The sequence below is a fragment of the Prenolepis imparis genome, unplaced genomic scaffold, assembly GCF_030444845.1.
Source record: "Prenolepis imparis isolate NDT839.2.m4 unplaced genomic scaffold, iyPreImpa1.0 SCAF_9, whole genome shotgun sequence".
In the NCBI taxonomy this organism is placed as follows: Eukaryota; Metazoa; Arthropoda; class Insecta; order Hymenoptera; family Formicidae; genus Prenolepis; species Prenolepis imparis.
Genome location: NW_028141167.1, coordinates 15,130,098 through 15,153,590, shown reverse-complemented (window position 1 = coordinate 15,153,590; position 23,493 = coordinate 15,130,098). Strand labels below are relative to the sequence as shown.

Here is a 23,493-nt window from a genome sequence, read left to right as displayed (position 1 = left end):
GCTGTTGCTGTAGTAAGTCTTGATTGTGATGCTGTACAATGTAAAGCGGCTCTTCTTGTCACACACAGTCCTCCAGTGACATTAGTAGAGGATTTACATACTCGAAGCCGTCGAATTCGCTCTGATCGATCTTCTCAATTAGCTTTCTACAATAAAAGTAATGCATGAATCTTATAAATATTTACGAAAATGTAATCTTTTACATGTGTGTATTAATAAAAATATTTTTAAAAAAACAAAATATACAGAGTATTTCATTTTAACATTTGCATTGAGATTTCCCAAAAACCCAGGCTTCCATCGAAAAATGTTTCATACAAAAGTTGTAGATTTTCGACGGGGATGTCTTATCAGCAGTGTTATTCCAGGTGAAAACATTTTTTAAGATTTCGAAGTCATCATTACTTCTTTAAATAGCATAAAAATATTTTGTATAAGTTAAACTAATGGATTAATAAGTTAAACTTACGGATCATCCGGAGTCAAACGGACTTCTTCGTCCGTAAATTCGGGCGGAAAGTTTGCTAGATCACGATCGGAATCCAAGCGTGGCTTGTAAGGTGGTGTAACTTGTTTTTGTTCCAACTGCAAAGTTACAACATGCAGTTTGGTAACATGCGAAAAATTATACACTTTGCAAAATACCTCGCAAAAAGTGAACAAGTTTACGTTTGTACTCGTAGGTATAGGATATTCACCATTTCCCAATCGATCGCTTTGAAGAAAGGATGGGCGACGATGTCGAGAAAACCGGAGGGTCTCTTTCCGCAGCCTAACCTCTCCGCGGGATCTTTACAAAGAAATCCTCTAAGAACGGACGCCGCCTTAACGGACAACGATCGCGGTATACGTATAGTCTTCTCCAGAATAACTTGAAATAAAAAATCTTCAGTGTTCTTGTCCGGCTCCTCGGACGCACCAGTAAGATCGAAGGGACTGCGACCCGCCAACATCTCGTAAAGAAGAACCCCTAATGCCCACCAGTCTACCGAGAAACTGTATTCCTCGCCACGGAGAATTTCAGGAGCAATATAATTGGGAGTGCCGCAGAAAGTGCCAGTATTGTCACCCTCCCGGATACCTTCCTTGCACATTCCGTAATCCGTAAGCTTAACGTGTCCTTCGTGATCAAGCAATACATTATCCAGTTTCAAATCCCTGTATATAATTCCTGAAAGCAAATAATTATTAATTTAAATCGAACGCATTCAGTCTTGAACAAACTATTAACGTATTAGAATAAAGAAGTAAAGGAAGAAAAAAAGAGGAGAGAGAATAAAAAGAGGAAAGAGAGAAAGGAAGAAGAGAAAAGAAGAGGAAAATAAAGAAAGAGGGAGGAAAATAAAAAGAAACGAAGAACAAAACAAGAGAAAGAAACAGAGAAAGAAGAGATATGGAGAAATGAGAGAAAGAGGGAAAAAGCAATTCTTTACCCTTTTCGTGTAGAAAGTTTAATGCCAAACTGATTTCGGCTACATAAAATCGCGCGTGGTCCTCAGGAAGACGACGCTGCCTCTGCATGTGGAACATGAGATCGCCACCACGTACGAATTCGATGACGAAGAAGAGGCGCGAAGGCGTTTGGAAGCAAGAATGCAGGCCTACCAGGAAGGGATGATTCGAGGCTGTCTCGAAGACGTGTTTTTCCGTTTGTACCCAATCGATGTCCTCATCATCCGTCACCAGAGACTTCTTGATAACCTTCATGGCATAGATCCTCTTAGTACGTTTCAGCTCCACCATCAAGACCTTGGCGTAAGAACCACGACCGATCACTCTGATCAACTCGAAGTCGTTCAACGAATACTGCCGTTGCATATCGTTCGAAGTATCGCCCTCGTTTAATGTGTCCAGCGGCAATTCTTCCCCTTCCTCACTTCCGATTTCTTCACATATAAAAAAAAGGAATTGATAAATGAAAAAAGGTCTTTGAATCAATGATCAAATAGTGCGCTTTTAAATAAAGATCTATTAGGGGCAATCTATTATCTAACATACATAAAGCAATATTAATATGAAGATAGAACTAGTAGCGGACTCATCGACACTGATCGACTCAATATCGTATCAATTATTAATGAATATTATTAATTCGATATTTTATTTTTAAAATATTTAAAATATAATTCCGAAATTAAATTCTTCAAAATTTCTTTATGTTCTTTGTGATAAATTATTGTTTTTTATCGATTCATCGTAGTTTATTTCGGCGATCTAGTCGATAAGTCCGCCACCAACTGATTGATGGCGCCATAAATATGGTTCCTTCCTTATCACAGCAACGAATTGTTGGTTTAACAACGTATGTACATCTAATTTAAAAAAATGTGTTCTCAACAAAATTGGAACTTAAAAAATACTTATCTCTTTTTACATACAATTATAAAAATATGATACAAAAATTAACTTTATGCAGGATATTTACAAAATACTTGGATAAACTTCTAGGGCGTATTTCTCATGTCAAAATAAAGAAAAAAAAAGTTTATATATAACTATAGTTAAAAATATATAATGATACCTAAGTAAGCACTAAGTGCTTACTTATGATATTTTAATAATAATGGTTAATATAAACTTTGTTTTATTACAACTTCGCAAAAACTCATTTTTTACTATAAGTATATATAAACTTTTTTCTTTATTTTGACGTGAAGAATACACCCTAAAAGTTTGCCTAAGTATTTCGTAAACACCCTGTATAAATAAACATGTGTAAACTTTTTATTGAATTATCTTACGATCGCGCGAATGCTCCTCGATGATCGGCGATTCCGAGATCTCATCTTCGAGATGAGACGCCGGATCGCATGGATACGGATCAAGCTGTTGATCGCCATTCCTCTCGATCGTTTGCGACTCCGCGCTCTGCAGCTGCTGCTGCTGACTCAGGCACGGCTTGCGCACCACTTTGTGGCACTTCTTGTGCACGAGCAGTTTGCATTGAATGCACTTGAATCCCTGCCGTCCGAGGCCCCAGATTCGATCCTGGCAATACGCGCAAAACGCCCTCTGCAAAAAGCAAGAATATCAAGAATTTATGATATTATATCTTCCTGGATCTTCTGTGTTAAAGACTATTTTCGTAAAAAAATAATTAAATTTAAATATCAGGTTCTTGGACATACAGCAAATACTCTTTCAAAAATGCGGGCAAAGTAAAGAACTGTAAAGAATAGTGAAGGAAGAGGAGAGAAGCTAAAGAAAACAGGAGGAATTCGCGCAAAATAGGGAAGATTCATACGCAAAAACTCGGTTACGTGTGCAATTTTGCGCTTTCAGTGATACAGATATAAAGAGAAAAAGAGAAAGAGAAATCTGCTCTCTCTGTCGACGACGAAGTCACACTAGCCAGCAAGTTTTAGAGTTGGAAGTGCTCCATGAAAAGGACTCTATACAACAGAACAAACTCGTTTTTGTCGTGATGTCGCACTTGCGGCAGATCTGCAGATCTATCCTCGTATTGCAGAGGAACACGACAGGAGGGGGAGAATGGGGAAAGGAGGTGGTGAGTAAAGGCAATGATAATTAAATGGTATGATGCTTACCCGATTAAATCGTTTCGCCTGAAAAATATGGCCGTTCACCCGATACAGCTTCCTCCACCTACGAGCGCCACGTCTGTAGATGCTTCCTTCAAAAAAAAAATAAAATAACATAAATGTCATAAATGATGGAAAGCGCCAGTTGATCATCTATCAAGTCTCGTCATGATAGACTCCCATGATCCCCATCATCCATACCCAGCAACAATGAAGAAATATCATTATAGATGCAGACTTTAATATAAATATAATTGTCTCTTAAAGTTCTTGGCTCCTCATCGACTATGTTGGAATTGTGATGTCAGAGGCGAGAAAACACACGCTAAAAATATTTAGATGCCATTTCGAAATAAAAAGATATTTCGATGAAACAGCACTTCAGATGGCTTTAACGCACTCTTAAAATACCTCGAAAACTATCCTTTTCCCTTTATAATCAATCAACAATTGTAAAATGACTGTAATATGGAGGCCCAGTCTGTCTTTGCACATACGCAATCATTCCGCATGACAAAGTCTGATATCACGATCATTTTACGGTTGTTGATTGATTGTCAAGGGAAAAGAATAGTTTTCGAGGTATTTTATAAATGTACTAAATCTGAAATAATGTTTCATCAAAATATCTTTTCATTTAAAAATGGCATCTAAGAATTTTCAGCGTGTGCTTTCTCATCTCTGACGTCACAATCTAACATGGCCGCGGCGAGGACCCAGGACCCTTAACATCATTTAATTATATGTATTAAATTTGCCCATGTGTAATATTCGATATTAATTCATGTGTTTCACGAATATATTTGAAGTATAAAGTTCGTCATCGAATACTGTAATGTCTTTTGCCATTTAATTTCACCTCCCACTCTCTCTCTCTCTCTCTTTGTCTCTATGTCTCCCTGTCTGTCTCTCTCTCTCTCTTTCTCCCTCTCTCAATCTAGTCGCGACCGATTGCGTAATCGAATGATATGGCATCAATGACAACGAAGTATATCAACGCGAACGAAAACAAACAAAAATCAATGGCAATAATAACAATGGAATAGGTTTCCCATAATTCGCACAGTGAAAATGCACGTCGAAATAACGATAAAAGTTGTTTTACTTTTTTTGTCTACATATATACCACATGCTTCGGAGAAAATTGATCAGATTCAATTCATATTTATATATCCGCGAGCGCGACAATCATCGAATATATCGATATCAGTGATCTGAGAAAAGCTCGAATAAATAAAAATTTTTTCTAGTTATTCTTACGCAACATTTTCATAGCTCATCAAGCTTATATTGTATATATTCTGTAACTTTTTTAAACTACTAAATAGCACCCCGAAGTTCTATGTCGAGGTGCTAATTTCACCCACTCAAAAGTGCATATTTTACTATATCAAAGATGGCTGCCGGGCCTTCAAAGCGTAACACACTTTTGTTCATTTTTTCCATAGTATACACTGTTCTTTTTTATATAGAGATCAGTGCTTTAAACACGCATGCATTATAACTACTTTATTAAAGTTACAATTGTAACTAATTATATTTAAATTAACACGTAAACCTATATAAAAAAGTGTTATAATTATAATGCATGCGTTAAAAGTTACGGTATAGACTTTTTTTACGTGAGAGAGGAAAACCTTCATTCAATAGATCCCCTTGGTCCCTTGGGAGGACCTGCATGCCATCGTTTCGGAGAGAGAGAGAAAGACACTCGAACGTCAATTTGACGACCATCGAACGATTGTATACCGAGCACGTTTTAAGGTTCTTAAAGAACGAGCATATTTTAAGATCCTTTGATCTCTCGTTACAACAGATTATCAAATTAATAAGCGAAAAATTATATTAACAAAACTTTCTTCTTTTATCCTTCATTGATAAATAAATTATAATCCAATCTTATGTGTCCTTACTTCCAACGAAAATGTATCTGGCGACAGTGAATCTTAATTGACAGCTATATAATTTTCGACACATTTCCTAAACCTATGTAAGCCTTTCTCGAGCAGAAAAAAATAGGAACCTTACTGATTGAGACTCCCCCCTTTCAGTAGGCAACCCACTCTGCTACTGATAAGGAAACCTTGCAAACCCAAAAATTCTGATTTTGCTGAAACTTTATACACATAGATGGAACATAAATAGATGAATTTAAAAATTTTTAGTTGCGGCAAAATTCTGAAAAATTTTTTCGCCAATTAAAAAAAATAGTTTTTTAAATTATTTTTTCAAAATTTTATTAATGTGGTTAAATAAAGATGTTCTTATCATGAAACTTTTATATAGAACATTTTTTGATATCTCGAATACTTTTCGGAAAAAATAAAAAGCCTTTCTACATATGAAAAGTTGGTTTCATCCCTTAGACTCGTGTACAGTATAAAAAAAAATAACTCGTGAGTTTTCCGACGCGTGTGTTATAATTTACTGTAACGTGCAACTTCGCTATAACTGTAGTGAAAGAGCTTCAATTAAGCTTTAATTTCGACGTTTAACATGTGAGGTGGATAACGCATTAATGTCGTGATGATTGGTGTGTGATTAAAAAACGCATATCGAAGGGAAAGCTTGGTAAAGAGCGGGGTGTGAGAACGCGAAAAATGAATGTATTCCTGCATGGATTTCCACACGTAACAGAGTTAAGCTTCGTGTCTGTTTATTATCGCGTGCTAATCGTCTCTTTCTACTGGCCAGTTAATTAGAACTCGCTGGCTAGTACTTGCACTTGACTAATACAATGTATATATGTATGCAGGAATCTGCTACGGCCGCGATATTTTTTAAATTAAACAGTATATAAATACACTTACTGTCTTCTCCCTGACACGGCATTCCAGGAGCACGTGGCACGTTCGGAAAAACTGTAACAGAAGAAGAAAAATTTACGCTCGCCTCGTTGACAAAACATGACGGATCCTTCCTTCATCTCCAGCTTTCGTTCAAATAAAATTTTGGACGTTTCTGCAAAGATAAATCTAAAATTTCTACGATCTTATTAGATGATAATTTTTTTATTCGGAATAGACCATTTTAATATGTTCCATCCTAAATATCTTTTTTTTTTTACGACTTTTACAAAAAATGTACAAAAGTTGTTTGACTTTAAGAGAAACACAAGATGTCAATTTATTCACTGATGGCGCCACTTTCGAGAAATTTACTAATCATTACTTACTTTTTTTAAATAGAAACTTTCTTTTTTTTTAATATAAAAGTTTTAAGTCTCATCGAGACAACTTCAACTATATATTACTTAAGGATTTACTTTTTCCATGCAATTTTGGAATTTTGGAATTAATGTTTTGATGTCAAAAAATACTTATAAAACAGACGACACAGTGAGGTCTAAAAGTTCCTAGATGCACGAACATATTCCCTCAGCAGCTTTGAAATTATTTTCACACAACCCCATCACTTTCATCATATCTACTATCTCTCGGTAGGTAATCCATTTTGATCTCATTAAAGTGATTTAACACTTATTAATTATGCAATTAATCATTAAATACCATTATCGAAAAACACAAAATAAAATTTAATTTGAGCAGAAAATACCTCTTTACATGTTTGAGGAACATTAATATTCCAAAATTCCAAAATTGTTTAACTCATAAAAAAATTTTTAAAAATCCTTAACTTATACATATGGTCTCGACGAGACAATCCAACTTTTGTTAGAAAAAAAAAATCGGTTTCTATCTATCTATATTTAAAAAAGCGATGATTAGAGAATTACTCGAAAGTGGCGCCATCTGTAAACAAATTGATATTATCTTGTATCTCCCTTGAAGTCAAACAACTCTTATGCGAAACTTTTGTTTTATAAAAGCCGTAGGAAAAAAAGATAAAGTAAAAGATTTAAAGTAAGAGATTAAAATAGTCCACCCCGTACTTTTTTCTCATTTCTTATCTCATCATCATAGTTTTAGCAATATATAATGACAGTAATTATCATACAGGATATGTGAAAATATTGTATGTAGAATTTTAATGTAAGCTGTATTAATAAATATATATACTACCAAAATTAATATCAAAATCTTCATAATGTACATCCAGATTTTATCTGAAGATGCTATGAGATAGCATTTTTAATATCATAAGCGTTAATGATTTAATATTGCGTATTTGATCTGTCAGAGAGACACGATTGATGGCGATCGATTGCTCTTTATCTTTCTCTCTTTCTCCCTCCTTCCCCCCTCTCTCTCTCTCACGCTTATCCTAACAAGAAAAATTACAAAATAGATCAACAAAGAGTAATAAGGCTCGCGAACTTACATGGAAAGCAATTCACGTACCGGAACCCAATCGAGGTCCGCTGTTCATTATCCAGCATAGCGTATGTACTAGTGTCCTCACTCCGGTTACAGTCAGATAACAAGTAACACTGAATTCTATTCGAGCCATCGAGCGTCGCGTTATCACTTATCGCCGTCACCGTGTGAGAAAAAGAAAAAAGGAGAGAGAAAGAGAGACAACAAGACGCTGATGATGAAATAGACGCGCGATAGATGGCCACCTTGATGTGCAACGCGCTCGTGATTAAATTTCGTCGCGATTTCATGCGTGTCGATAAAATTGTAAAGTCAATGTGGATAAACGTTCGCCAAAAAAAAATTGTTTCTGACATTCTCGTGTGATGTATTTTTAATCTAGTTTTTAAACTCGCAATGTCATGTCAATCTTTTTTTCGACGAGTGATTATAAATGTATAAGTTCTGATTGGCAGGGGCGCACGAGGATACGAGTTAAAATAATCTTGGATCGGAGTTTGTATAATATAATGGAGATAAATCCAATTAAACATATTACATCGTGTGTCGCCGGTGAATGCTTTATGAAATTTTAAAATCCATGGAAGACATGAAAATTAGCGGAAAGTTGGAAAATTGGAATAAAAATAAAATTAAAAATTGCGAATAATTAATATAATTAATATAATTACAGATTAGTAGATTTAAAGCGGCCATTTAGACTTGAATAACTAACAATAAATCAAACAGGTTGATGCATCGTAATCCGCGAAGAAATTCAAGAGAAGGCTCGAATAGCTAACGTGACGATTAAAACATTACAATGAAAAAGGGAGGGGGGGGGAGAGAGAGGGGGGGGGGGAGAGAGAGAGAGAGAGAGAGAGAGAGAGAGAGAGAGAGAGAGAGAGAGAGAGAGAGAGAGAGAGAGAACAATAAAAGGTTTTTATGTAAGGCATAATTTAGATCAGAAAAAAATTGCCAATTTTTTATTGAATATCAAATATAGATTTTCAGCTCTCAATTAAGGTTCTAAAACTTAGAAAAAAAATATGAAAAATTTGAAAAAAATGGTTTTGCTCGATTTTTTCTTGCCAATTTTTCCGGAAAAATTAGGAAAAATATTTTTTCTGTAGATTTTTAGTTTAATGGATTATGTCTTACAATTAGCAAAATTTCATCTTTGCAGTTAAATTTGACAGACTATTGTCGAAGCTATCATTATCTTGAGAATGATTAAAGGTGAAAATTAAGTAACATGCGTGTAATAAAACAGAACAGACTTATTGTTAGAAGTTGACTTCAATCATTTATTTTTATAGTAAAAAAATAATAAAATATTACTTGATAAAATAAACAAAAGAAACAATGCTTGTCACAAACTTTGAAAGTACGTATGCAGCATTACACAATTGTTATTACGGCCAAAAATGATATTTTTCCTTTTTTTTCCCCCTCCGGAAAAAACGATGTTTTTTCGTGTTTTTTTTCACAAAATATATTTTTCCTGTTTTTTAGAACCCTACTCTCAATGCTCGATCAATGTAGGTTGATGAACATTATTTATATAGAACACTAACAACACAAGTTCAATTAATAGGCTTATTTAAAATAACTAAGAATCTAAATATAATTTTGAATCAAGATTTTTACTATGTAGTTAAGATATAAACTGAATAAATTTATAAATAACTATTTATTGTTAGATTAGAAAAGAGCAGAATCAATTTATTAATCAAGAATTTTACTTAAAATAAATTTATAATTATCATTAATAATTATTTATATATAAATTAAATTGTATAAAAAATAATTTACTAAAAACTGAGATGTTACTAAAAATTAAAATGTTCAAGATTATTATAAAAACGTACACGCGAGGATCTATTAATATAAAAAAAAAACTTGACAGCAAAACTCTATCAACAAAAAAGTTAGGATCAGCATATAATTTATCGTACTGATATTTGTTTACCTCTTCTCTCTATCGGTGTAAATATAAAGCAAAGCGCGGCTGCTAGAAATACATGTATATATCATACGATCGCGACAGGTTTGCTAACGAGGTCATCGCTGCTCCTTCATTGGTAAGGTACACGTAATCGAATCATTAGTTACGAGAAAGGCTGCAGGGGCACACACGTATCGATGATGCAGGACAAGATGGTATACGCGAACGAGGGAGTTTCAAACGCGCGTTTCTTGAAATATTCATAGACTAATTATCGCGAAGAGGGATCGATGACATGTACGATAAAGACGATATACATAGGCTTATTCTCCTCCCCCTAACATGGGGGATACGTGCAACGAGCTGTATGCGGGATGCACGAAACGCGGGAACCCTATAGAAGCACGATCTATAATAGCGCAAGTGCATAAGTGCATCGGCGCGCATGTATGCGAAGAAGGTACAATCAAGATCAAGTATTTAAAACTTTGAACTATTCACCGTAATTGGATCATTGATATACGGCATAGTTTTGATTCGTGTTAATTAATACATACTAAACAAAATAACTACTATCAAAACAAATTTTTTGTCACTTTCGATAATATTGTTGTGAGAAAACAAAGAGATAAACTTTATCATTAGAACACAGCGATAATGATCGCTTAACATATTACATATTAAAAGATTAGTCTAAAACAATAACAATTTTATAATACAAGAGTCGATTATTATATCTGTCATACATGAGCAATAAAAAAAGATGATCGTAATTATTTTACAAAATTAATATAAAAAATGAAAAACGTAATCGATTCGCAATAAGCGCAGTAAAATTAAGTGAAATAAAATTTGACATGTATAAAAAAAGTTTCATCATTCATATGATGATGATGATGAAGCAAAAAAAAGATACATTAAATCGAGAACACTCGACCATAATCATCGATGTAACCTCACTTCTATGTTTCAATGAGAACAAAATCACCATAATTAATTCATGTGTGACCGACTTAGTTTTATATTACTGCAATGCGCTAAACGTTGGGGACTACGACGATTTCTGTCAACAAGACCACTAAAGCTGGCCAAAAGGAGGCGCGTAGTATTGTATAGACATAGTATGTGATATAGCATCACCGAAACAAAAAGACACGAGTTTTTCTAGCCGCCATGCCCAATCTAACAAAATGTAGGCCAGAAACGCGATCGTAAAACACAAAAACATTTGTCTAACAGGGCAGACAATCAAGAAGATTTAATTATTAATCTAACTCAGACATCAAACTTTAATAAAAAATATGAAAATGACGGGAGGGTCCCGTTATCAGACATTCACATACATCGACCGGTGCCTAGGGTAACCAGCACGATTGACCAATCAGAAAATCCTAATGTTCAACTGACTAATTAGCAATGTGGATCTATCGGATCCCTCTCGAAGATGATGATTGAACGAAGGGGGAAACTACAAGGAGCGCACTCTTTCCCGGCGTACTTTCTCGCTCGACTACTACACCTACCCCAGGTGATCTCGTTGAACTGGAACTGTGGCGGACCCATAGACTCAACGTCGAGCGACGTCAACGAGGGCGCGGACTCCGGCAACAGCGGTGGCAGCTGCTGCTGCTGATTGCATGGTCCGTGCACGCGACACGTCACGGTGGGTCCGACGTTGCGACCGTAAATTAATTCAGCGTTGGCCATCACTTCCTCGAATTCTGCCTCGGACAGTTCGTCCATACCCTCGGCCGTGTCCGGCGGACACGGGAGCAACTTTGACCCTGCCCTGGACGAAGTGCTGGGCTGTGCGAAAATGTCATCGTGATGATGATGGTGGTGATGATGGTGGTGCAGCGGACTGCTGATGCGAGGAGGCGGCGAAATGTCAGCAGCGCGAAGGTGACCGATGATTGGCTGCTCGTACTCAGCCGAGTCGCCGCTACCCGGCGATGGTGGATACACGCTGGGTTTCACGTGCTCGCGCGGTAATACTTGGATGCCGGTAGAGGTAACGGAAGAAGAAGATGGACCACCACCGCCACCCTCGGCAATGGAGATACGACGACTAGCAGCAGCAGCAGCTGCAGCCGCCGTCGCCGCCGAGTACGAATAAAAAGAACCACCCTGAATCATCATACTGCAGGGTGGTTCCTCGGTCGCGACTCCGGCAACACCCCCGGGACCGAGTTCTCGCTCCTGCTGCACAGTGCTATAGGTGCTTTGCGCGGATAGCTCCGATTGATGCATCTGCTGTTGCTGCGAGGGCTGATGCAGACTCTGATGCTGTTTGTCCTTCTCGCGACGAGGTGATCGACCCCGATCGCTGACGGAAGTTGCGCTCCAATAACCCCACGCCATTCCGTAACGAGCCTAGCCGTGCTTGTCTCGCCTTGCTCAATCGTCGCGATGTATTATTATTCTGTGTCTGCGCGCTCCAATCGCGATCGCGATCGCCTTTTGTTGTCCCGAGCGCGAGCTCTATTTATCTCCTCCTCCGTATTCTACTTCCTTTCCTGCCTCGCCTTCCTCGCCTCCCTTCGACCTCTTACACAGGAGCCGCCGGGAAGAGCATGCGACGAATCACCAGCCTCGATCGATGCTAGTTTACCGCCTCTTTTGCGACCTCTCTATTCGCGATGTAGCGCGCCGGCGACTGCTACCGACGAAACCACCACTAAGTAGTCGAAACGTAGTCGATGACGCAACCCTTTTGCGGTTGTAAGAGGGGCTCCTTGTAACTTCGGCTCGACTTACACCTCTCTCCGCTCGACGCTTCTCTTCTGACGATCCGATCTCGCGATCTCGCGGCCAGGTTCGCGTTCGGGGAAGGCCCCTGCTGTCGCCCTTGCTGATCGGTCTGTGCAAGGATATCGACTACCGCCGCGGCGAGATGCGTTAACCGCCCGCCACCGCCGCCCGGCGCACGGCGCACGCTACCAACCGAATCGCGCAAACGCGGATCAAGTCTAGATGGAGGTGATACATATATCCCTCCTCCCCCTTCCCTTCGCTCACGCCGCCGGTTCTACACCCACCTATATTTACCCACAGATTCTGCGGATCTTCCTTCTCTCTCTCTCTCTCCTTCTTTATACTTTTGCTGTTTGCTCGCTGATCATTCGGCGATTTTTCTTTTGTCGCCACTTTCAAATAAAGCTTCGCTTCTTTGCTATCCTATATTGTATTATACCGGATGTCCCATGGGAAGTTGTTGAAGTACTAATTAGTTCTTATTCTGTCATGCATATGGGTACAGAGAAAAATAAAATTTTATTCAATTTTCATAGAAGTTTGGCAGTTTTTTTTTTTTTTTTTTTTTTTTTTATAGTATACTGTTCTGTGTAATTTAAAATTTTTACTTTGTTTTATTTGATTTTAAAAAGTAGTAGAGATCAGACATTCAATAATACATATTTTTAAAGTGTTCAACATTGCTATTTGAACAAAAATCAATTTTTTTATGAAAACTATAAAATTTTGTGTAAACTATTATTTGTTATACCATTAATCACTTCATGCAAAAAAATGTTCCTGAATAGTAAACTAGTTGCATAAAATTGTCGATGACTGCAAAAAATACATGTGAAGTTATTTTAATAGATTAAAAATAGATTAAAGTCGTTCTATTTTTAATCTATTTAAAAAAAACGGAGCACTGTACACGAATATAAAAATAAACGAATAAATTTTTCTAATCTTTTCATAATGTTTTCGCTTGTAACTCTATGCGTTCCATACTGGTACGAAATGCTCTATACTATACATACCAGGTGTCCCATTTTAAAGGACCCACTCAAATATCTCATTGTCAGAAACACTGCGTTAAATCGAAAAATGTTTCCTACAAAAGTTGTAGGGTTTTCGAGGGGGACATAACATAGTAATATTCATATGGATCTTGGGCGGCGTCTCCAAGGTCAAGTGAAGGTGAGAATGAATTTTGAAGAGAAGAAAAAATATTAGGAAAATAAAAAAATGCTTCAGATAAAAGTTGTTCCAATTTATTAGTAGAAAAAGATGCTATAATAAAAAATATGGGTTTCCATTTAAAAAATTTATTCTCACCTTTACTTGACCTTGGAGACGCCGCCCAAGGTCATATGAATATTACTATGTTATGTCCCCCTCGAAACCCTACAACTTTTGTAGGAAACATTTTTTGATTTAACGCAGTGTTTCTGAGATATTTGAGTGGGTCCTTTAAAATGGGACACCCGGTATATTAACGTATACTTTTTTCTCTAGAAAAGAAACCTTCAATAAGATAAATCTTTTCTTCCATCGCTCTATTTTTCAACGCATGTTTTTGCTTCAAAAAAGATTCAAATAAAACTGCGAAGTCCAAGGTAAGTCTAAGACTATGAACAATAGAAAATTTATCTAATTGTGGGTCGTAAAGGGGGGAAAGAACGCGTTTAGTTTGAACAACTTCCCGTGGGACATCCTGTACAACGTTTTTCATTAACTCTATTTCTTTTCCTCAAAGAAAAGTCTTCTGCTCTTTGCGTGTTTCTATTTTTGTAGAGAAGTCCTTTTGAAGAGGATTATTCCACGCACATCTATCCTACTTTATTTTCCTATTGTTTTTATTTGATCATTTTTTTTATTTGACCGTTCGTCTTTCTTTGAGTCATCAATTTTGCACTTGCTGCTCTTTCGCTTTTGCCATCCATTCTGTCGATTCTTCCTTGTCCTTCTATGACGACATGTGGTCTCCGCTCCTGCTGCTGCGACTGATGTGATGTCGTAGATTTATGAAGACTGATACGTGTGACTATACGCATCGAGAAAACCGAGACACTTTTGTCACGCGAGAATGTCCGATCATTTTACAACGTTTGTGAGGAGGTAGAACGGATCGAGATGAACAAAAAAGTTTCATACCATTTTGCTAAATTCGCAATAATTATTGCGTTATTAATTAAAATATCTGAGCGAATGAGCATGTGGCAAGTGGTAGGCCGGAATCATTAAGCATGTAAGATGGTAAAATGGCTTATTTGTTTACATCTCTTAACAAAAACATAATCATATTTTTCGGCGTAATGACATTGCTGCATATCGAACATCCCAAGTCGTTTAAAAAATTTTTTTAATTATTTTTACGATGCTACTTTCTTTAAAAACTCCGAAATAGAGATGTCAAGTTATACTTGATACATGTGCAGCCGGTAATTCTTTTCACTTTTCTAAATCTGAGAGCCGGATACAATAAATGTAAATCTACTGCGGCTGGTTACCGCACAGTTCTGTCATTAAAATAAGAAAGAAGACTAGAAAATTTGCTTTAATATTAACGTTTATAACTACTTATTTGCCAAATATTATGTTTTGTTTAAAAATAGAGATAATTTGATATTTAAGGCTTTCGCGGTGTACATGAATATTAGAATTAGTTTTCGGGTTTGAACCGCGTAGACTTTTTGTTTGATTCCAACGTTTCGTGAACATTTCAGCTCATCACGGAGGAACAGCCTGATACTGTATCATATGTTGTTCCTCGATGTTTTCTTGGAGAAACCATATAAGTTGTTTGCGCTCGATATCACTTAAATTGCAAATTAATTTTACCTTGTTTATATAGAAATAGAGAAACACGTACTCGAGATATACTATCTATATATTTTCTGTTAAAACAAATTAATCTTTAAAGTTCAAAGAATTTTTTTCTCCATATAAGTTTGCCAAAAAGAACTTTGATTGTTATTAAACCCGCGCAAAAAAAAGCGAAAAGCGATTTCTGCGAAAATATATGGTACGATCACAATGCAAGTCTTCATCTTGCAAGAAGTATTCTACCATCGCGCACAAATGAGACCCGATATCGAGTCAGTACTGAAGTATGAGTGGAAGCAACTACTTATCGAGTCTCCCTGAAGTCTTGGAGAGTATATGAATTTCTAAACACAACATATGTGCGCCGCGTGACTTGTACATACAAGCTGTTTACGAGAATACTTGGACAAACTTATATACGATTATTTAATAATAATGTTAACATAAACTTAGTTTTTATATAATTTTACAACCACTCATTTTTTACTATGGATATATAAAAACTTTTTCCTTTATTTTGACGTGAAGAATACACCGTAGAAGTTTGTTCAAGTATTTCGCAAACACCCTGAACCTAGAATCCTCACGAACATAAATGCGATCGGAAAGCATTTTCATCCTTGAGAATGACATCGTCAGATCGGTCGATGCAATAAATTTCGCTGTTAATCGACGATTATTATCACTCATATCGACGATAACCCATGCAGATAAGACGAATATATCAGCGAGGCATATATGTACTGTATATAATATCTTGTAAGACGCATATTGATACTTGGCAAGTTTAGAAACGTTAGCACACACGTATATATTACATTATTGCTAATTGTGTATACATAATTAGGATATCCATCTACGCGCAATGTATGGATGATTTCCTCATCTGAATAATTATTCAGTGATGTAGAATATTAAACAGATCACATAATAACAAGGTACTTAGATATTATTTCTTCGCGTGTTTAATAAATAATTGACTATTATGCGTGCATAATTCACAGTAGGCCATTCTTAATTATTAATTAAGCGCCTAATATCGATGCAATGTGTAGTTTTAAAACAATTTAGTATTGCTTAAGTTAGAGAACAGCATGCAAGATGATTATATTCTTAGGAGAGACGATTTAAAATGGATAAAATACTCTGTTGTAAGCAATATACTGACCGTGTATCGTTATTTCCGTGTCCTTCTCGAGTTCATACAGTCTTAGTGCTTCATCCAACTCCTGTTGGGAAGCAATCCTGCATGGATCGCCCTCGTCATCCACCCATTTCATCGTGAATTGCTCCGTGCCGAAACCGCATATCGTTCGCATTTCCTCACGTAATGTGTCCACGGAAATCCCAGGACTAATGTAGGTGATTTGCATTTCTCTGATACAAAAAAATTATCACACATATCATACATCCGTTTCAAAACATTTTCCTTCAATATGATCCTTTGTATTATAAATTTTGTACTAGATCTATAGCAAAAAGAGTCAAATATTAATTACATTTGACAATTAATACAATATAAGATATAATTATTGGAAACAGATACATTTTCTTGAAGATTTATTAGAAATTTAATTTAATTTAAAGGGTAGATTTTTTATAAAAACCTATATTAACACATTCACAACCGCTAACGTGGTAGTATGTCTTTTTATATTAAGTTCAAATTAATTAAAATAAGTTTTAATCCGAAAATCAAGAACAATTTGTTTATGTATTTGCGGCATGGAATACGAAAAAAATTAAAATAAATTGTTTTTTAAGTGTCTCAAGTAAAAAAAAATAAAATTATTATTGATATATCATACAAAAAAATATTAAATTCTATTTTTATGTAAAAATGTGTAATTAATTTTTTTTTTAAATATATATTATATAATAAATTTTAAGTTTTTTTTTATTTTAACATTTTTTATGTATGCATATAATTTGACATAATTTGACCTCTATTTTGATTTATAACAGGTCCTTCAATTTCAAACAATAAGTAGTTACAAACATAATATTTTAAAATAAATTTTTTTAGTCTTTTTTCTTATTTTAATGACAGAACCAGTTATAGATTTAAGTTTATTATATCCAGTTTTTTCAATGTTAGAAAAGTAAAAAAATCGCCAATTACAAATGTGTTAATATAGATTCTTATATGTCTATACATACGTATATACTCTTCTATAATCTTCTTTTTCAATTAAATTTCTAAATAAATCTCCAAGAAAACACTTATATTGTATTAATTGTCAAATGTAATTAATGTGACTCTTTTTGTTCTGCATATACAGTATAAAATTTGAAAATAAAAATGTTAAAACTTTTTTAGAAGTAATTTAAAATGTATATATTTTCAGAAAAATATTAGATGTTATTCTTTACATTAAAGGCAAATGTGTGAAAGAAAAAGATTCATGTATATCATGAAACTGTAAATTACAAAATAGTTTTTATAATATGCACTCACCCATTATATATAATTTTCACTCGAATGTCATCGCTCTCTGTTGTTTGTGTAGGCATTTTTGAAACAACTTCTATTCTGAAAAAGAAACCACATAATTTTAGTATATATACATACAGCAGCGTAAATTAGTGTAATATGGCATAAATTAAAAATTACAATACAATTTTATCAATTATATAAAAAATTATAGAAAAATTGTCATACACAAAATATAAATATTACTGTAAAATACTCAATATAATAAAATACTCAATTCTCTTTAATGTTACAAAATTTTAACACAATTCAACAAATAGATGCGTTCAACTACACAGCACGATAAGTCTCATATAAACTGTTTTATTGCTCAATCAATTGTACAAGCTAAAATGTCGAAAGGAGAAATCTAAGATATTGTAGATAACAGTTATCTCTCTCTCTTTTGAAGGAAAGTAGGCGAGTATATAGAGTACATACACATAGATTTCGCGGAAGAGGAAGGATTGTCGAGTTGGCTGGTCAATTAACGATCGGTTAATGCTTTTTACTTTGGATGCGCCAATGGGCTAAACGCGTGTGACAATTGTCTCTCTCTCTATCTCTCTCTCTCTCTCTCTCTCTCTCTCCCTCTTTCTCTCTCTCTCTCCTTCTATTACCGATTAGAGACTCGCCCGTTTTAGGCTGTACGTGCACGCTTATTTCTGACTCACCGCGGAAGAACTGTCACCGATGCACACACTAGTTGCACGCAGCAACTGCACTAGATGAGATATTTCCGGAGGGATTTCCTGGAGGGAAATTTCACCTTAACTTTGACCACTCATACAAAACTGTAGAAAAGAGTTCGATGATGCACCGAATGATAATAATGCGCATTAAATAATAGCGCGACGCACTAAATACTTGGTACACGCAGCGCGAAGCGTTGTTATTTGGCAAGCGCCATGTTTGTTGGCAACTGACTCGCCGTGCAATACCGTCATCGATTCTAGTGCGCGAGCTTCGTGCCAGATGACGTAACTTTTCCGCATCGTAAATTGTCACAGGTCCTTATACATATTCATAAAGAATTATAACCAGCCATATAGATGAGAAGAAGAAGATATTCATAAAGACCCACAAAATTCCCAGTGACGTACACAGTAATTAAACATTCGAAAAAAATTCACCTTAATTTGCTCTTTATTTATATCCATATTTCAGAATTTGCTCAATACTTTTTTTATAAATAAATTATAAAGTTAATAATAATGTAAACGTCAATACAAACGAAAATTATTAGAATTTATAAGTTCTCAAGGCACAAAAATTGCTCCATTTTTGTTTGAATTTGCTCCACTTTTAAAAACTAATTATCTACAGTATTTATTAAGAAAAACAATTAATATATAATAATTGCTTTTGTGCATTTTACGGGATGTCGAGAAATTGAAAGAGCTAATTAAGTTGAATTTTTTCACATCTCGGAAGTTTATTAATTACTGTCGTCGGCAAGAAAATAATAGACACAATGCGATGCCATTGGCTATCGGCTAGAAAATTTTTGAAGTCCCGAAAATTGTTCTTGATCTCAAAATATTACTAATTGGAATCACTAGAAAACAAGCTCTTCTATTGGACATCGGACATCATACGTCGGATTGACCAATCAAAGCAAAGCAGCTTGTTGGTTGATTGGTCAATCCTCAATCGCCCTCCCAACCTGTAATGTAATACAGCCTTTACGATTAAACTGATTCACGTGTCACGGTCTTTATTCTTTATGAAAACTGAAGCAATCCAAATCCAAAAACAAGCATTGTAGTGAGTGTACGAGCGTGAGGTTAGGAATACAAACAGTAAGATGAAGAGATCACGTTCAAAACGAGACGAAGAGGAGAACGAGGAACGCTATCGCAAGCGAAGAGATCGCAAACGCAGCGATGATCGTAAAAGAGAGTCCAGGTATAACGACGATCGCAGCAATTCCAGACGCGATGACGACGATGATGATTACAGGAGTTCTAGACGAGACGGTAATCATCGAAGTTCTAGACGTGACGATGATCATCGGCACACTAGACGCGATAATCATCACAAAAGTTCTAGATACGACGATGATCATAGAGACAGTAATAGCGAAAGGGACAGAAGAAGGCAGAGTTTGCTAGAGGAAGAGATAGGAAACAGGTATTACGGAGAACCAGGTATTAAGGATAAAACGCAAGAAAATCTAGAGGAGGTCAGGCAGAAGCGTACGGTGGATCTTCTGACCTCGAAGACGGGAGGTGCTTACATTCCACCTGCCAAGTTGCGTATGCTTCAAGCAGAGATCACTGATAAATCTGGAACAGCTTATCAACGCATTGCATGGGAAGCATTAAAGAAGTCCATCCATGGATATATCAACAAGATCAACACTAGTAATATAGGAATTATAACGAGAGAATTGTTGCATGAGAACATTGTTCGTGGTAGAGGTCTGTTGGCAAGGTCTATTATTCAAGCTCAGGCTGCCTCTCCAACATTCACTCCAGTTTACGCAGCACTGACATCTATAATCAATTCCAAGTTCCCCAATATAGGTGAATTGGTATTGACTCGTCTGGTTTTGCAATTTAAACGCGGGTTCAAGAGAAATGATAAACCTTTGTGCATATCTTCAGGTACTTTTATAGCGCATTTAGTTAATCAGCGGGTGGCCTATGAGATTATTGCTTTAGAGATCTTGACACTGCTATTGGAAACACCAACGGACGATTCCGTCGAAGTGGCCATAGCGTTCCTGAAGGAATGCGGCATGAAGCTGACAGAAGTTTCGCGAAGAGGCATAGAAGCTATCTTCGAGATGTTGAGGAACATACTGCATGAAGGGCAATTGGATAAGCGAGTTCAATACATGATAGAAGTTATGTTTCAGATTAGAAAGGACGGTTTCAAGGATCACGAAGCCGTTCCCCAGGAATTGGATCTCGTGGAGGAGGAGAATCAAATCACACATTTGATAAGATTGGACGATGAGATGAATGCGCAAGATATATTGAATGTCTTCAAGTTTGACGCAGAATATCTAGCCAGCGAGGAGAAGTATAAGCAATTATGTAAAGAAATTCTTGGTTCCGATGTCAGTGATACAGAAGATGATAACGAGGAGGGAGAAGAAGAGGAGAGCTCGGACGAAGATAGCAACGCTGAACAAGCTGAGGGAAAGAAAGGCGTAATATTCGACAATACAGAGACGAATTTAACCGCCCTTCGTCGAACTATATATCTGACTATACATTCCTCGCTCGATTTCGAGGAATGCGCGCACAAGTTAATGAAGATGCAACTGAAGCCAGGACAGGAGATCGAGCTGTGCCACATGTTCCTGGATTGCTGCGCAGAGATGCGAACATACGAAAAGTTCTTTGGACTCTTAGCCGGTCGGTTTTGCGCCATCAACAAGATGTACGTGACCCCGTTCGAGCAAATTTTCAAAGATTCTTATCACACGATACACCGTCTCGACACCAACAAATTGCGAAACGTGTCCAAGTTCTTCGCCCATTTACTATTCACAGATTCCATTTCGTGGAGCGTGTTGTCCTGCATAAAACTGAACGAAGAGGATACCACCAGCTCTAACAGGATATTCATCAAGATCCTCTTTCAAGAACTCTCCGAATACATGGGTCTGACGAAGCTAAACGAACGAGTCAAGGATCCGACCCTGCAAGAGGTATTCGAAGGACTATTTCCCAGAGATGATCCGAAAAATACACGTTTTGCGATCAACTTTTTCACCTCCATCGGTTTGGGTGGTTTGACGGATGACTTGAGAGAACATTTGAAGTCCCGTTCCAAGCCAACTACTGTACCATCGTTAAACGCTCCAGAGAATGAAATCTCCAGCGCAGATGAATCTACTTCATCATCTAGTTCCACCTTGTCCAGTTCCACCACAACGGATTCTTCTTCTTCATCATCGTCAGAGGATGAAGAAATTTCAGCGAAGAAGAGAAATAAACAAAAAAAGAAGAAATCTAAATCAAAGGATAAGAAGGAAGAGAAACATAAAAAAACGGAAAAGAAAAAAACGAAAAGTAAGGTAGCAAAAAGAAACAAATAAAATTGTCAAGTATAATTGTCAATAGATATATTTTATATATTATAAGTATACTTTATATTACCTTTTTTTTATTTTATAACTGTACTTAGAGATAAATAAGGTATATGTATATGAACATATTCTATTCCTTGTAAATACTAGATTTTGTTAAATGTTCTCTCCACACAACATCTTTGGAGTTTTAGAGATAAATGATAATAATAAATACAATATTTATAATACGTGTGATATTTAGAATACGATATTTATTTTCTGCTATATGGAAAAGTCGTATATTTATATTATTAATTTTATTTTAAAATGATAAATTTCGAAAAGGTTCTAATATATAAATACAAATTCAGGTATGAAAAGGGCCAGTAAGAGATAACACAAGTATTAGATGCAATAAAATTATATTTTGATCTTGAAAGTATAGAAGAATTCAAAATTTTGTTTCTAATATTCCTACGCCTGGCTCTTATCTTTTCGTACCTTAATTTGATTTAATATAAATTTTATAATTCAACATTTTTATAAGATGGCAAAATATCTATGTAAAATGGTTCTTTCTAAATAATTTAGTTTTGACATAAATTTTCAGACTAATATCTTACAAACATTTTTGTATACAAGTCATGTACAAGTAATTCCAGCATCCGGTTGTTTAAAAAATGAACAAAAATAATAAAAGTCGTCATTATCATTATCATCGAAGTTTCGCGATACTTTGACGTAACAATGAACATAAAACAGCAACGATTAAGCCGTATTTCGCGCAATCGGTATTTCATGAAATGACCATATCAGATAAAGGTAGACGGAGCTTTTTGCAAGAGGAGTAAGTGATAAAATAGCGGAAAGGGAGGCAGTATATTAACTTCGGTAAATTACACACATGCACATATAAGTATATGTGAACCGAATGCAATCGAGATTTACTGAAATCAGTGTCCTATCCATACACATATACGTGTATCTTGATCTTCTTATCTAATATACTATCCTTCAAAAGTAGCTAATGCTACATCTATATATATATTCTTTTGTCTAGAGTCTAGAGCATACAACATGTGTATATAGCGCGCCGCACCGCGTGGAGTGCGTACATGACGCGCAGAGAGAGGAGTGGGGAAGGGGAAGAAATACGTAAGCTATTTTGACGGGAAGGCCACATAACTAGACAGCGTCCGATTCATATAAATGCGCGAGCTGCCGCGGTCAACAGCGCGTCGAGCTATGCGCATTGTGGCCTCTGCGGGTTATAAATGTATGCGTGTGTGTATACACACATGTACACACCTGTTCCTTTTGAGCGATATAGCGAGAGACTACACAGGAACGTAGTTGGGATTTTTTTTCGACCAAATCGATAGCAAACGTATAGTATACAGATCTCTCAAAAAATTATATATAAAATAAAACAAATAAAAAAATAAATATATATATTATTTATTATTTATATAATATAAAATATAATTTATTATTATATAATAAAATTATACTTTATTATATATAATAATAAATAGAATAAATTATTATATATAATAATAAAATTATATTATAAATTATAAAATTATATTATGATAAAAAAATTATATAAACTTTTAATATATCATAAATAAATTTAATTATATAAATTATATTATATTATTTTACGATATTATTTACTTTATACTATA

General features: G+C 35.7%; 2 protein-coding genes across 8 annotated transcripts; one reads left to right on the top strand and one right to left on the bottom strand.

Annotated features, from left to right (window-relative positions):
- Positions 1–4: 4 nt before the first annotated feature.
- On the bottom strand, positions 5–18,719 carry Apkc (protein kinase C iota type). 7 transcript variants are annotated; one of them, XM_083047246.1, is made up of 10 exons: positions 18,220–18,719; positions 17,764–17,838; positions 16,474–16,682; positions 6,353–6,403; positions 3,549–3,634; positions 2,742–3,012; positions 1,434–1,886; positions 699–1,171; positions 470–585; positions 5–146 (listed from the first exon to the last, which is right to left on the bottom strand). In XM_083047246.1, exons 2-10 carry the CDS (start codon positions 17,817–17,819, stop codon positions 59–61), a joined length of 1,803 nt encoding a protein of 600 aa, XP_082903372.1. In that variant the 5' UTR covers positions 17,820–17,838; positions 18,220–18,719; the 3' UTR covers positions 5–58. The 7 variants fall into 7 exon arrangements, with proteins under 7 accessions (XP_082903372.1, XP_082903373.1, XP_082903371.1 ...); XM_083047247.1 differs by having other exon boundaries at positions 17,764–17,833; XM_083047245.1 differs by having other exon boundaries at positions 18,453–18,719.
- Positions 18,720–19,510: 791 nt separating this feature from the next.
- On the top strand, positions 19,511–23,200 carry Ncm (pre-mRNA-splicing factor nucampholin). The gene has a single exon (XM_083047210.1). The coding sequence runs from the start codon at positions 19,586–19,588 to the stop codon at positions 21,830–21,832; it is 2,247 nt and encodes a 748-aa protein (XP_082903336.1). The 5' UTR covers positions 19,511–19,585; the 3' UTR covers positions 21,833–23,200.
- The last annotated feature ends 293 nt before the right edge of the window (positions 23,201–23,493 follow it).